At 38.2% G+C, this 15433-nt stretch overlaps 1 protein-coding gene across 8 annotated transcripts in view; it reads left to right on the forward strand.

Moving 5' to 3' along the window:
- Positions 1–15433, forward strand: part of hdac4 (histone deacetylase 4) — a 432610-nt gene that overhangs the window by 79140 nt on the left and 338037 nt on the right. For 3 of the 8 annotated variants that reach the window (XM_059967106.1, XM_059967107.1, XM_059967112.1), the window contains exon 1: positions 4048–4117. The exons of the other annotated variants lie outside the window; for them this stretch is intronic. In XM_059967106.1, coding sequence (XP_059823089.1) covers positions 4063–4117 — 55 coding nt within the window. In that variant the 5' untranslated portion in view covers positions 4048–4062. Of the gene's footprint in view, positions 1–4047; positions 4118–15433 lie in introns of those variants that run through there. 8 annotated transcript variants of the gene reach the window in all.

The following is a 15433-nucleotide window of genomic DNA, read 5'->3' on the forward strand; positions in this document are numbered from 1 at the left end:
AGCTGTACCATTCAGTAAGAATTCCAGCATTTAAAAGGCCAGTTTACTCCCTATTTGGGTATTCTTGTTAATTGAAAAGTTGCTCTGTCTTTTGTAGTAGATTGTTTTTGTCTCAGGTTTTTGAATCGACAAAGCAAGCCTTCACGGAAGTTCATTAGGAAAATGGTGGATGGTCTTGTTCATAAAGATGAATGCCTATGGCCCATTTACTGTAACTTTTTAGCATAAACTCTCCTTACTTTTGATTTCAAATGCTGATATTGTGTGTGTCTAAATTTACCACTGAAGGAAAAAGGACAATAAGCAATAAGAGCGAATCAGAAAGTCTGCCAATTAAATATGAAGTTGTCAGGCATGTACTGGTTGAAATTAGCAAAGTTTATGGAGTGCAGAAAGAGGCAGATTTTTTTTTATGTTGAGTACTATCATGACAGCATTTTCTTTTGTCTCTTAAGTCACAAGTTTCATATTTGACCCCGGAAACTTGAGTGTAAAAGTTGGACCAATATATAAACAAAGTTCTGAGGAAATGTTAAACTGTGGGATACATTCCTTTTTGTGTGCTCTTATATGGATGTTGAAGATTCTTTGGCAATATTTGGAAAAAATAACAGATGAATTCACAACTGATATCTTAAATACTTTGCTAAGAATGCCCTAAATTAACTTGTCTGGTCACGGATAAGGTTGGAAGCCTGTAACCAGTAGGGTGCCGTTAGTAGATGGAATAAAATGTGGAATACTGAGAGAGTATCAATTTTGGTACAAAAAAACAATGTAGATGTCTTCAATAGTGTGAGATTAAAATGCATTGCTATTCCTAGGAACCAGGATGTCCCTTTGAACATGTTGCTGAAAGTTAACATGAAAGTACATTAAATGTTAGGAAGACAGTGAACACTTCCCTCGTTATTCCTCTTTGCACTGTTTACTTAGCTTTGTACTTTATAGTAATTCTATATCTTTACACTACATTGCTGCCACAAATTTCACAATGCAAGTCAGAGATAATACAATTTTGATAAAAATCTTCATAAAAAGTACAAAAGGCATCTTACCTCAGTTACAGAGAGTCTCTGTGAGAGCACACGTGAAATATTGTGTAGAGTGCTTGGACCCTCTCTGAGGAAAGCATTTATTGCAACTTGAGTACAGAAAGGTTCAACAGATTAATTTCTAGGATGACAGGTTTGTTATCTGAAGAGAGATGAAGAAGATTGGGCCTAGTTACTGTGGCTCAGAAGAAAGATAGGTGATCTCATTAAGATGTTTTACATTTTTCCAGGGCTTGACAAGGTGCATGCAGAGTTGATGATTCCCTTGACTGGGGTGTCCAGAACCTTGGAATCTTAAAACATGGTGAGAAGCCTATCGGGACAGTTGAGAAGTTTCTTTACCCAGATGGTAATGAATCTTTGGAATTCTCTATCCAAGAAGGCTGTGGAGGATCAATGCTGAGCCTATCAAGGACAAAAACTGATTTTTTTTATATATTAAGGGAATTGAGGGACGTGGAATTATTGCAAGAAAATGGCACTAAGATGAAAGATCAGTTGTAATGTTATTGCATGGTGGAGCAGACCTGAAGGACTGTTTGCCTAATTCTACTTGAATTTCTTAGGCTCCTAAAAGTGGCAATGAAGATGATGAACTATTTTGTGTAATTTTAATGGTTATTTGGTAGTATCCCATGCAATATTGAGGAATGTCAGGCAGATATTTAAACTCAAGGAAGCATACGACTACTAACAAACTATAATTAGATGCATTAGTAGTACATTCTCCTAAACTGAGGAAATGAGATGTTATGTGATGTTATGAGCAATTATGCTTCACTATCTTGGAGCCTTTTTGCATGCAAAAAATGAAAAATTAGAATATTTTTCTCCCCATTTGCATCTTGAGATACTGCAAATTTTGATATTTTATAACTTATTTGAAAATAAATTAAGACACAAACAATGGATATAATTTTGGTGAGAATCCATAGTTGGTTTGGGTAGTTAAAGATTTGTTTGGGGGAGGAGTAGTCTCTGACCAAGTTGAATCTGCTGAACAGTGCAGCAGTTCTGTCTCCTTTTATCAGCACTTCATGTCAGACAGCTGCTGGCCATTAGCTGAGATATTTAAATATCTCTGCTTCTAAAAATTGTTTCTATCTCCATCCCAAGAGTTTATTTTTAATAAACTTTTTGTAGTTGAAATCTTTTTGCCTATGGAAGCATATCATGCATACGAAAACTACTGTGAATGATGGATATTTGAAATAAAATGAGGAAAGGTTAGAGGTCCCTTGTCAATCAAGCACATTATAGGAATTAATGTCTGAAGTTCATGACCATCAGAATTCATAACCCTATGATAGGCAATTGACTTGAAATGTTAATTTAATCTCCTGGTGTTTCTGATTTATTTCCAGAATTCCAAATTTTTATTAATTTTTTGAGGGAAAAATTAACCAAGATCTCCTCTTCTATTTCAGAGACTAAGTTAGCCACCAGCATCCACTATGAATCCATAGACTCCCACAGATATCTTGATCACGCTTCCTCCCATCTGGCCTCCAAAAAAGACTCAATTCCATTCTCATAGTTCTTCCAACTCTGTCGTATTGGCTCCAATGATGAGACATTCTGTACGGGTGCCTCTGAAATGTCTTCTTTCCTGAACTATTGATTCTCCTATATGATATTGGACAGAGCCCTTGACATTGTGTCATCTGTGTCCCGCATCTTTGTTTTCACGCCTTCTGGACAGAGCTAGAACAGAGTGTAGCCTTGAGTTGTCTCACATAGTTTAGTCTAGTCTTGTGTTATTTCATATAGCACCATGGTCTTGGAGGAACGTTGTTTTGTTTTTACTGTGTACTGTACCAGCAGTTTATGGTCGAAATGACAATAAAAAGCGACTTGACTTGACAGAGATCCACTAGTCATAAACTCTTTCACCAGCCTGTGCCCCAAAGCCAGATTTTGCATTCAACAAATCACCCATCAAAATTTCTATCAGCCCTAACAAGGTTCCACACCAAATTTACTCCCCTCCTCTTAGCAGTTTTTTGAAGGTAGTGCTACCTTTCTGACTCCCACTCTGCTCTTCTGTTCTCATCTGCCACTCCATGTCTTACAATTTCCCATGCAACCACAGGAGGTATATTATCAGTCCTCCTGCCTTTTCCCTTCCTGCCATCCAGGGACCCAAATAATCTTTCCAGATGAAGGAGAGTTTCACTTGCATTTCTTCAATCTTTTGTACTACATTCAATGTTCATAATGTTGCCTCTTGTATTGGAGAAATCAAGTACAGGTTGGTGATAGATTTTCAGAGTACTTACAGTTCAGTCTTCAGGACTGACCCTGAGTTGACGATTTTCCACCAATTTTATTTGCATCTCTATCCCACTCTGATATTTCTTTGCTTTCTCGCTTGTTACAGAAAGGCCTAAATTGTGAAACAACAGTTCATTTTCTATCTGGGCACATTGCAACTTGCAAGAGTCATTATGGAATTCTTTAGCTTTATGTAACCTATTGTTACTGTTTGTATTAGACTGTCTGATCTGCTTGTCATCAACATTTTGACTCTTTTCCATTTAAAAAAATTTTCTATAGTCCAACTTACTGAATGTATCCTTAATGGATACAGCCTTACCTTAAACAAAATATTACACAGACAAAGAAGCTTAATATGACCTTTACACTCCTTGCGCGTTAGTCTAACCATGTCAGATTCCCCTTCCCTCATCATCACCAAAACTCAAAACTAACTAGTTTTTGCTTTCCCAAATCTAAGGAAGGATCAGGGGATTGAAACATTAATTGTTCCTCTTTCTACTGCTTGAGTTGCTGAGTATTTCCTGCATTTTTTTTTTGCTATTATATAAATGAGGTTAATGAGTCACTTAGATGCATTTTGGTCTGATTCCATAGGCTGTAAATGCTTGTTGGTTGCTGAATATTCTTTAAGTTCCTCTGTCTTGATTACTATACTGTTAAAGTTAAAATCAGAAACTTGTAGTTGGTCACTTTCTTATCTACCTACTTTTTTTAAAATACAGGAATAATGCTTGCAAGTCATCTGGTACTACTTCAAATGGATTTTTGCATACGGCAAACAGGTATTAGGGACAAGATTCTTTATTTTAAAATGGTTGATTGCCCATTGGCCGTATCTGCAATAGCAGTCTTCCTGTCCTCTTATGATTTTGAAATTACATCATGTGGACCAATTTGTTATTCTATAGAGGTGAGAACATGGGTTCTTTCATTGATATAAGGAATAATGTGCCTATGTTGTTGGCTAGAAACCATTGGTGTAGTATAGTTCATAGCTAAATTTCACGGGATTAACCTCCTGTGGACTTTTTGTCTGGAGTCCTTTTGCTTGAGTGCCATGATAGTGTTATGAATGTGCTACAACTCTGAGGGGCCGAAGGGTATAAAGTAGCCCCCTCCTTTTTGAGAATCGCAAGATCGCTATTAATTCGGGTCTGGGACCCAGGAAATGAGAGAGAGACACACAGGATCCTCAAGGTTTGGAACGTGTCCTGGGCCTCCGAAAGACAAAGCCACGGATAACGGCCATTGTCTCTGGGAGACGGAATTGTGTATTGAGTACTGTATTATTCATTGAAGCCCTCAGGGAATGACCAAAGTGGGCTGGTTGAGGGATGGCACCAACCCAACCTGATTGACATCTGAGACCCCGTGAGTAAGGATAAAAGAGGGTCTGGGGAACAACCCCTTTAGACGCACCAGGAGAAACGCTAGAAATCCTGTGACGGCGTTTAATAGCGACAGCCGGTGGGGGGCCCGCGTGCATCCTTTTCCATTTGCCTTGGAATTGGTGGGCCTTACCACGGAAGAATGGCTTTAGCTAAAAGGAGAAACCACCACCAACGACATTTCGAAGGATCGACATCATAAAAAGGAAAAACTGGCAAGTTCTAAAAATCCGTCTCTCTCTCCAACCAAAAGCTGCAGCCTGAATGAACTTGAGTGACTTTTATATTTCCATCGGACAATACATTACCCCCTAGACAACGATAGAGCTATTTCTTATTGATTATTATTATACCCGCACCTTCTGATCTAGTATTGACGACGTATATTATCTGTATGTTTGCACTGATATTATTTTTGTGTATTTTTACCAATAAATACTGTTAAAATAGTACCATCAGACTTCAAAGGACTTCTCTATCTTTGCTGGTAAGTGACCCAGTTATGGGGTACGTAACAATAGAAATTCATTAGTAACTGATATTCTAATTGGAAGTATTTTTGAATATGGTTTTCTGTCAGTGTCACTTTGACAGGCATTTGCTTCCCTTCCTGACTTTTAGTAAGCTAGGACCAGGTCTTCCCCTCCCCCCACCCCACCCCCCACAACTGATTAATTAATTAACTCCCTCCTTTTTATTCTAAATGTTGTTCCTTTTTTATTTCTTCATGTTAGGTCCATGATTTTCCTAGTTCCCTAGTTTTGTTGTCTTGCTGTCATTATCTGCAAACTACCTTGTGCATCCTAAAATAGCCTTATCTTTTTTCCCCCTTATTATTAGTCTCCGTTGAGTACATTATACTTGAAAAATTTAATTTATTTAATTTTGTGCTTTCTTCCTTATTTATTTGCTTCCCAGTTACCAATCTGTTTTGTATAAGCTTGCTGAAAGAGATCTCACAAGACTGCCAAATTTATGGATGAGCGGACAAGGGAGTCATGTAGAGAGCGAATCCTGTGGAGAGGGGAGGGAAAGACGTGGTTAGTGGTAAGATCACGTATGAAAGTCACAGTAGTGCGGTTAGCGCGATGTCATTGCAGCTTGGAGCCTCGAAGTTCGGATTTCGATTCTGACGTCATCTGTAAGATGTCTGTGTGTTCTTCCTGTGGAATGTGTAGGTTTTCTCCGGGTCCTCTAGTTTCTCTCATTCCTCCCACAGCCCAAAGAAGTATGGTTGTATATTGTTCTGTGATTAGGCTAGAGTTAAATCCAGGGTGGGGTTTGCTGGGCAGTGTGGCTTGAAGGGCTTATACCATGCTATATCTTTAAATAAATCAATAAAAGACAAATATGTGGTGGAAGTTACAGAGAATGAAGTGCTGGATACAGGGGTTGGTGAGACGGTAGGTAATAGGTAAGGACCAGGGGAACTCTAAACCTGTAATGGCAACAGGAGGATGGTGTAATGGGCAGATGTATGGGAATCAGAGCAGATAAGAATGAGGGCAGCATTGATGGTATTGGAAGGGAAACCTTGTTCTTTGAAGAAGAACATCTTAGATTTCTAGAATGGAAAGTTTATTTTCTGAGAACAGATGTGGTAGAGACAGAGGAATTGAGAAAAGTGAATAGCAAATTAAATCAGCAAAAATATTTTATAATTATATGAAAATCACATTAAGCACTTTAAATCTTTTAAAATACTTTACAGAAATATTAACTGCAAACATACATTAAAAAGTAAGATATTCTTCCTTTGCAATCAATGAATAGAATATGAGAATGAATTTGGCTGTCAAGTTTGAACTGCTGGCAAAACACAGTGGAATCTGGGCCATTGTCTACATTCCAGATGGCAGGTACTGATTTTCAGCAAGTAGATTGCAGCTGAGGAAGTAAATAACATGATTCTCCTTCTCCATCCTCATGCTCTATTTTAATTCCTGAAAATTTTAGTTGAATATTCAGTAATTGCAACAGTATACCTGGAGAGAGAGATATGTTTTAGGTTGGTGTTCTTTCATCAGAATTCAGTCGCTCTTGAGTTATTTCCACATTGGACCTACCCTTGTACAAAGGATACAAGCTATTACTTTCTGAGAGGAGAAAAGTACAAGAATACTTTGTACTGTTGTGGCTATTTTCCAAGGAACCAAATGATAATTCCTTATCACATACTGATGTCAGAAACAATACTGTGAACGTCAAATAAAACTTTACAAAATAAAACCCTCCAAATGATCATTTTGAACCACCAAAAAAGTCTGAATTTTCCTGTTTTCATCTTTACTTATAGATTCTGGTGGCTGCAGGAGCAGGCATCTTTTGAAACTTGGATAAATGTCTACTCATGTTTTTTTGAACCCAGGCTATTCATAAGAACGCCCATTCCTGTTGTTAGCTGGTATTTCTATCTGCACTCCTAACAGAGATCACCTGACCACTTAGAGGTTTAAAATATTGCTTTTTCTGAGATTAAGTCTTTCAGAAAATTAATAACTGGGTATGGGGCCTCTGATTTCTGAGTGTTGAGATTATATTGAAGGACCTTTTTCCACGTATACTAAAGTACTGATTTTTTTTTGATACTCCTATTTTACTTGTGAGCATAATTTAGAGGGAGAATTTTTGAGAGTAAATTTTCTTCTGTCAGGATAAAAGGCAAAACTAATGGGTTTAAAAGGAACTTTGGTTTTTAAGGAATATTGAGGCCCTGGTTGAGAAAAAAGGAGGTGCACAGCAGGTTTAGGCAGCAAGGAAAAAATGAGCTCCTTTAGAACTATAAGAAATGTAAGAGAATGCTTAAGAGAGAAATCAGGAGGGCTAAAAGAAGGGATGAGGTTGCTCCAGCAGACAAGGTGAAAGAGTATTCCAAGGGCTTCTAGAGATATATTAAGACCAAAAGGATAGCAAACAACAAAAATCGGTCCTTTTGAAGATCAGCATGGTTATATATGCATGCAGCCAGAAGAGATAGGAGAGATCTTAAATAGATTTTTTGAATCTGTATTTATTTACTTGAGAGATGGACGCAGAGTTATTAAACAGAGGCAAAACAACAGTGAGACCATGGACTGTATAAAGAACACAGAGGAGGAGGTGCTTGCTGTCTTGAGACAAATTAAGGTGGAAAAATCCACAGTGCGTGACAAGGTGTCCCTTTGGACCTTGTGGGAGACTAGTGCAGAAATTGCAGAATCCCTAGGAGAAGTACTTAAAGGGTCCTTAGCCACTGGTGAGGGGTGGGAGGATTGTTGTTCCATTGTTTAAGAAAAGCTCGAAGATTTAAGGTGGGAAATTATAGTTTACTGAGCCTGATGTCTACATGGAGGTTGGTGACCAGTTGTGTACCTGAGGGATCTGTTCTGAGACCCCTTCTCTTCGTGATTTTTATAAATGACTTGGATGAGGAAGTGGAGGGATGGGTTACTAAATTTGCTGATGACACAAAGGTAAGGAGTGTTGTGGATAGTGTGGAGAGCTGTCAGAGGCTACAGCAGGACATCGATAAGATGCAAAACTGGGTTGAGAAGAGGCAGATGGAATTCAACCCAGATAACTGTGAGGTGGTTCATTTTGGTAGGTCAAATATGATGGCAGAATATAGTATTAAAGGTAAGACTCTTGGCAGTGTGGAGAACAAGAGGAATCTTGGGGTCCGAGTCCATAGGACACTCAAAGCTGCTGCGCAGGTTGACTCTGTGGTTAAGAAGGCTTATGGTGCATTGGCCTTCATCAACCGTGGGATTGAGTTCAAGAGCCGAGAGGTAATGTTACAGCTATATAGGACCCTGGTGAGACCCCACTTGGAGTACTGTGCTCAGTTCTGGTCACCTTACTACAGGAAGGATGTGGAAACTGTAGAGAGGGTGCAGAGGAGATTTACAAGGACTTCAGAAGTTATGTTGAAAATACATAAGACGTTGGTAAGACCTAATTTAGAGTATTGAGTACCATTTTGGTCACCTACCTACTGGAAAGATGGAGGCAAGATTGGAAGGATACAGAGAATATTTACAAGGATTTTATTGGTACTTCAGGACCTGAGTTATAGGGAAAGGTTGAATAGTTTAGGACTTTATTCCCTGGAGTGTAGGAGAATGAGGAGAAATTTGATTGAGGTATACAAAATTAGGATAGTCTTATCATTAAGATAGTTATAGATAGGCTAAATGCAGGCAGTTTTTTTCCAGTGAGGTTGGGTGAGACTAGAACTAGAGGTTTAGTGTGAATGTTTAAAGGAATATGAGGGGGCCTTCTTCACTCAGAGGTGGTAAGAGTGTGGAATGAGATGCCAGTGAAAGTTGTGAATGTTTGATTTCAACATTTAAGATAAATTTAGATGTACATGGATGAGTGGGGTATGGAGGGCTATGGTCCAGGTGCAGGTTGATGGAACTAGGTAGAATAATGGTTTGGCACAGATTGGAATGGGCGGAAGAACCTGTTTTTGTGCTGTAGTTCTCTTTAACTTATTTTTTCTGTATTTCCTGTTATCGAAAACTTAATATCAGTGAACTAATTTCTTTGAACTTTTAAGTTTTTCCAGACTTTTAATTCCATGTAGAGTGCTAAATCTACAGTTCTAATATTTTTTTTAAAAAATTTGAGTACATATATAAAACTGATTTAATAAAGATTTAGTAGCCAGGAGAAACCTAACTAATTGTTTGCTTTCTCAAAAATTGCTGCTTACATCAGTTACTAAACTCTGAAGTGATGATGTAAATTGTGATTAGGTTCGCTGATTAATGTGGCTTTCCTTTCACATTTTTGAGTACGTAGACCAGTATAAACTTGAATAAAATGGGTTGGTTATCAGTTGGCTGGTTTAACAACTTGTTGATGTAATTGTGGGTTGGACGTATGAATTTATGTTCACAATGAACTACTATGCAGAAATATAAACCACAGCGATTTATCAATTCCATTGTGATGTAAGTGCCCTCAATAACAAGTTGTCTGTCAACTTCATATCTTTACAAACTTCCATTTTTTTAAAAATGTACCTTTAACTATTTTCAAAATAAATACACAATCTACATGAAAATAAAACCTTTTATTTCATAAAATTTGATGCTTTGCTACCAATACCTCTTCATAAGATTGACAATACTGTTTATGAGGTTTATTTTGACATTTAGAATATTTCATGGAATAGCTGAACTTCTCATTCTGCAAATATAAAAAAACTGAAAAACTTATTTCCAGCGGTGAGGTGAGAATGATCACTGTAATCAACCAGGCAGCATTTGACTCTCCGTGACTTCAAGGAACTCTTGTAAAACTGACATCAATAAACAGAAGTAGAAAAACAATCCTTTTTTATAGTGATTATTGTTGATGCTACTTAGCGTCATAGGCAGTCACTTGAGGTCAAAGATGATTTGCTACCATTTTCTAAGTATGGAAAGATGCCTGTGTATCTTTTTTTTCCCAGTGTGGGATGGCTATCGCATTCCAGCCAGCACACAGATTTGATGGGACATGAATTAATTCAAAGATGAGGGTTAAGAAGGTTGGGGTGTCCATGTGTTTGTTAACAGCATGGGAGACTAGACCAATTGACTTTTGGTGAAGGAATGAGAGAGATAAAGTGATTGAACCTTATTATTATCAACAGAATTTTATTGTCAAATCCTCCAGAAATGAGAGTCCATTCCACATGTAGTGAGACTAAGGCAACTCTTGGGCATGGGTTGACCTGTCAAACAAGAATAATGGCATTCATGTCATTTAGTGAGAATCTTCTGAACTACATTTGATACTCAGTGGCAGAAGTCTATTGTTGTTAACAACCTGAGGGTCCATCAGCCAAAAACTCAACTGGAACATAATTATGCTGGCTGAAAAAAACTTATAAAAAGCTGGATATAATTTAGGGAATAAATCACTCTCCTGCTACTGTAAAGACCTGGTCACCATGTGAAAGGCAAAAATCAGGAAATGTGATAGAATAATCACCAATTGTCTTGATGAATGTGTTATGAATGTGCCACAACTCTGATGGGCTGAAGGGTACAAAGTTGCCCCTCCTTTTTGAGAATTGCAAGATCGCTATTAATTCGGGTCTAGGACCCAGGAAATGAGAGAGAGACACGCAGAATCCACAAGGTTTTGGAATGTGTCCTGGCCTCCGCGAAACAAAGCCACTGATAATGGCCATTGTCTCTTGGAGATGGAATTGTGTATTGAGTACTGTACTATTCATTGAAGCCCTCAGGGGACAACCAGAGTGGGCTGGTTGAGGGATTGCATCATCCCAACCTGATTGACATCTGAGACCCCGTGAGTAAGGATAAAAGAGGGTCTGGGGAATAACCCCTTTAGACGCACCAGGAGAAACACTGGAAAGCCAGTGACAGCGTTTTATAGCGAACGCCGGTGAGGGCCCGTGCGCATCCTCCCTTGCCAGGGTAGCGAGCTCATCACAGAAGAACGGCTTAGCTAAAGGAGAGGCCACAAGTGAACGGCCACGCCAACGGGACTTCTGACGGATCGAAATCATAAAAAGGAAAGCCGGCAAGTTTTCTAAAAAATCTCTCTCTCTCCAACCAAAAGGCTGCAGCCTGAAGTGACTTTTATATTTCCATCGGACAATACATTATCCCCTAGACAACGATAGAGCTTATTTCTTATTGATTATTATTATACCCATACTTTTAGATTTAGTATTGACAACGTATATTATCTGTATGGTTGCATTGATATTATTTTTGTGTAGTTTTACCAATAAATACTGTGAAAAATAGTATCATCAGACTTCAACGGACCTCTCTATCTTTGCTGGTAAGTGACCCAGTTACGGGGTTCGTAACAAATGCAACACCAACACTTCCTGGGCAAAGTAGTTTACCAGATAGGTGGTTGCCATGCCATTGTAAATGAAGTGACCACAATACTTTTCATTGACCCTACTCTTCTTGACAGCATCTCGAAACCTGAAATATCCACTGCATGAGAACACCATCACCTGCAGTATTTCCTTCAAATGACAAACTGTCCTTACTTAGACATCAATGGCTGGCCTTTCATTGTTAGGTGCCTGAGTCCTAGAACACCCTACTGAACAGCACTCTGAGAGTCTCAACAGTAGAACTGCAAGCTGTTCAAGAAGGTAACTCTTCAGTACTTTCTTGTGGACATTTAGCGAAGGGGAATATAACAGTGTGCTTTTCCATAAAATGTCATCTTTGCTATTTCATCTTTGCCAACCACTCCCTTTCTTACTGCACTTTACTATGCAATTGCAACAGTTGCAACACTTAACACAATTCAAGTGAAGTAGCAGTTGTATTTCTTCTAAATTAGTGTATGCAATTGTTATTCATGATGTATCGGCTTCTATGTTGGAAATGGTGTCCAGACTATCTTTGTTCAATGTGCAAGGATGACCCAAGCTCACAGTTGGCTGAGACTTTAATTCCCTATCCTTCTCCCATTCTGACCTCTGCATTTTTGGACTAACATTAATTAAAGAAGGAAATGATTTAAGAACAGAAACAAATGTTGGTCAGCAATTTAGAGCTATATTTACATTTGTCTTGTACATAATTTTTAAAAATGGGAAAGCACCATAAAGTAATTTAAACTCAAAACAGTACCTCGTGTTTCATCTACCATTTTGCAGTCCTCAGGACTGAACACCTGAAACCAATAATTTCAGATAACCAGACATTTCTGTTTGTGTAGACTTAGTCAGTTCTGATGTAAGGTCAGCCACTAAAAACATTAATTAACTGTTTCTCTTTCTAAACCAATTTATGGGATACTCTTTTATTATAGGTTCCTAGCAATTGCCGTGTTCTTCATCCCAGCTCCAGCATTTTTCATTGTCCTACCACTCTCATTTGTTTCCCTCTATTTACACAAGTAAACGAGCAATCAATACAATCTCTGAGTCAACACTAGTTATATTGTGTAAGTTTGGGTAAATTTGTTTTTAAGCTCTGAGAGACCTTATTTCAGTAGTACAGAAAGGTGTTGTTTACGCTTTGATCATATGTTTCTTGACATGCAGTTTAATTATTTAATATATTTCTTCTGTGAATACACCCAAAGTGAGGTGCAAGGATTTCTTGTGACATCAGATTACAGAAACAGTGCAATGCTTTGTTTGGTTTAATTATAGGGTGATTGTTTTTTAACACCATTATAATTGAAGTTTTGTTGACTAATTTAAGTTGTTATTGATTGCCGTCCAGGGAATGATGACGATTACTTTTACGTACACAGCTTACACCTTCTCATGACTAAATACTTCTCTATGAATTTTCAACTCTATTGAATGAATAAGGAGCATTGGCTCCCAGCTGTTCTGGCACTTGGGCATCTGTCCCCAAGTACTAGTTTGAATCATTTTTCCCTTTATAGGACTGCCAACAAATAAGAATTGCACTCTTGTTCCAAGAGCACAACTGATGGCATATACAGCTGAAGAAAAGCTTCACTTCACATTGACAAATATCACAGTACTGACTAGTCACTTCTACCTCCTTTTTGGTAGAAGAACAAGTATGTTGGGTGAGAACTACACTTTAAGTGCTAGAGTGAGCTGCATTAATTGTTTTTGCGATAAAACCTTTTATCCTCTCCCGTGCCCAAGCTCCTCTCACCCTCCAAATGAGGCTTAATCCCATTAGTTAAAGAAGAAAATACTTTAAGAACAGAAACAAATGTGAGTCAGCATTTTATAGCTCTACAGTGCTATGTAAAAGTATTCACCTGACCTTTTGTACATATAAATGAGTATTACAATCAGGAAATTTTGATCAATTTAACTGACATTTGTGAATCCTATGCTCTTACTTTCACAAACGAAGATTTGTTTATTCCTTCTTGCAAAATTGCTCAAGCTGTGCCAGGTTATTTGGGGAGCAGCAGTGGTCAACAATCTATAGGGCTTGCTAGAATGTTCGATTCAGTTAAGGTGAGGACTCTGACTGGGCTACTCAAGGACATCAGTTTTCTTCATTTGAAGCCAGTTCATGGTTGTTTAGACAGTGTGCTTTGGATTACTGTCCTGCTGGAAGATGAACTTCCTCCCCAGTTTAAGCTTTCTGGCAGGGGGTAGCAGGTTTTTATCCAGGATCTCTCTGCATTTAGTAACATTCATCTTACCATCAATCTTGACCAGATTTTTGGTCCCTGCTGCTGAAAAGCATCCCCATAGCAAGATGCTACCTCTACCATGCTTTACAGTAAGGATAGTGTTATCTGGCTGATGTGCAGTATTAAATTTATGCCACATGTACTACTTAGTATAGAGGGCAAAAAGTTCCACTTTAGTCTCATCCAACCACAATACCTTTTTCCACATCTTTAGAGTATTTTCAAAGTGATGCTTTGCAAAGTCTTGACAGTGAAGAATGAAAGCTATTTTTTAAGCCAGGGCTTCTTCCTTGCCACTCTTCCATAAATGCCCTTTTTGTCCAAGGCCTTAGAAATTGTGGAGCCGTGAACTTTATCTCCCATGGGAGCCATGAACTTTATCTCCCATTGCAGCCTCTGACTTCTTTATTATCATTTCCCTGATTTGTCTTGAATGTCTTGTCTTCATTTTGGTTTGGTCTGTTGAAAATTTGCCTTTCTGTTGGACCATACAGAGAGAGGGGGTATTTATTCTTATGATTTCATTGAAAAATGGTGATCTTCTAATTTTCTACATCAACAATTGGTGAGTTGGTAAGGTAATACCTTTATATTGCACCTGAGGAAAATTAGCATAGTAAATATAAAGGAGCTGACTACTTTTTTCAGCCTCACAATTTTGGTTTATAATTTTTAGTAAGTTGTTGACAGGTTTTGGAATATCTGTTTTGATTTGTTTTGTAGATAAACTCAAAAATCCTACTTCAATATATTTTAAATTTAAAAAATGATAGAGTAAAATATGAACTAGTTGTGGGGATGAATACTTTTACAAACCACTGTATTTATGTTTGTTGCATACATTATTTTTTAAAAAGAAAAGCAGAATAAAGAACTACTTTAGTGCCACTGTGTGTTCAGATACTTCTGTTGCACCAATTTGCTTTGATTTATTTCCAGTAAATTGTCATAATAGTCATTACATATGTGTGCATAATTTTCAATGGCCCACCTCTCAGTTTGGTCACACTGAATGTAAAGTCGGTCCTCCTTATCTGCGAAGAATTGGTTCCAGGACCCCTCGCGGATACCAGAATTCGCAGATGCTCAAGTCCCTTATTCATCCTGGCTCAATGCAGTGGACCTTAGGACCCAGTGGAACCCAAGACCTTATTTAACCTGTCTCAGTGCAGTGGACATTGGGATCCAGCAGCAGAGATCTGAATCCACAGTGTTTCTGTTCACAAAAATAATCACGATCACCATTGAAAATAAAGTGGAAATAATAAAACGATCAGAAAGAGGTGAAATGCCATCGGTCATTGGAAAAGCATTAGGCTACGTCAGTCAACGATCGGAACAATTTTAAAGGATAAAGTGAGAAAGGCTGTGCCCCGATGAAAGCTACAATTATTACTAAGCAAGGCAGTGGTTTAATTATTGTGATTTTGGGGTTTTGGGTTTTTGATGCTCCACATCAACCCGGCATGGTGGAGAGCGCACTCCATAGCGATCTGTCACCAGATCGAACTCAGAAACTTCCTGAGTCCGGCACTGAAACATACGTTCTTAAGTGTTTTATTTGCATAGAAAGGTAAAATATATACTTTATATGAATGC

This window comes from Hypanus sabinus, chromosome 4, assembly GCF_030144855.1.
Source record: "Hypanus sabinus isolate sHypSab1 chromosome 4, sHypSab1.hap1, whole genome shotgun sequence".
NCBI classification, from domain to species: domain Eukaryota; kingdom Metazoa; phylum Chordata; class Chondrichthyes; order Myliobatiformes; family Dasyatidae; genus Hypanus; species Hypanus sabinus.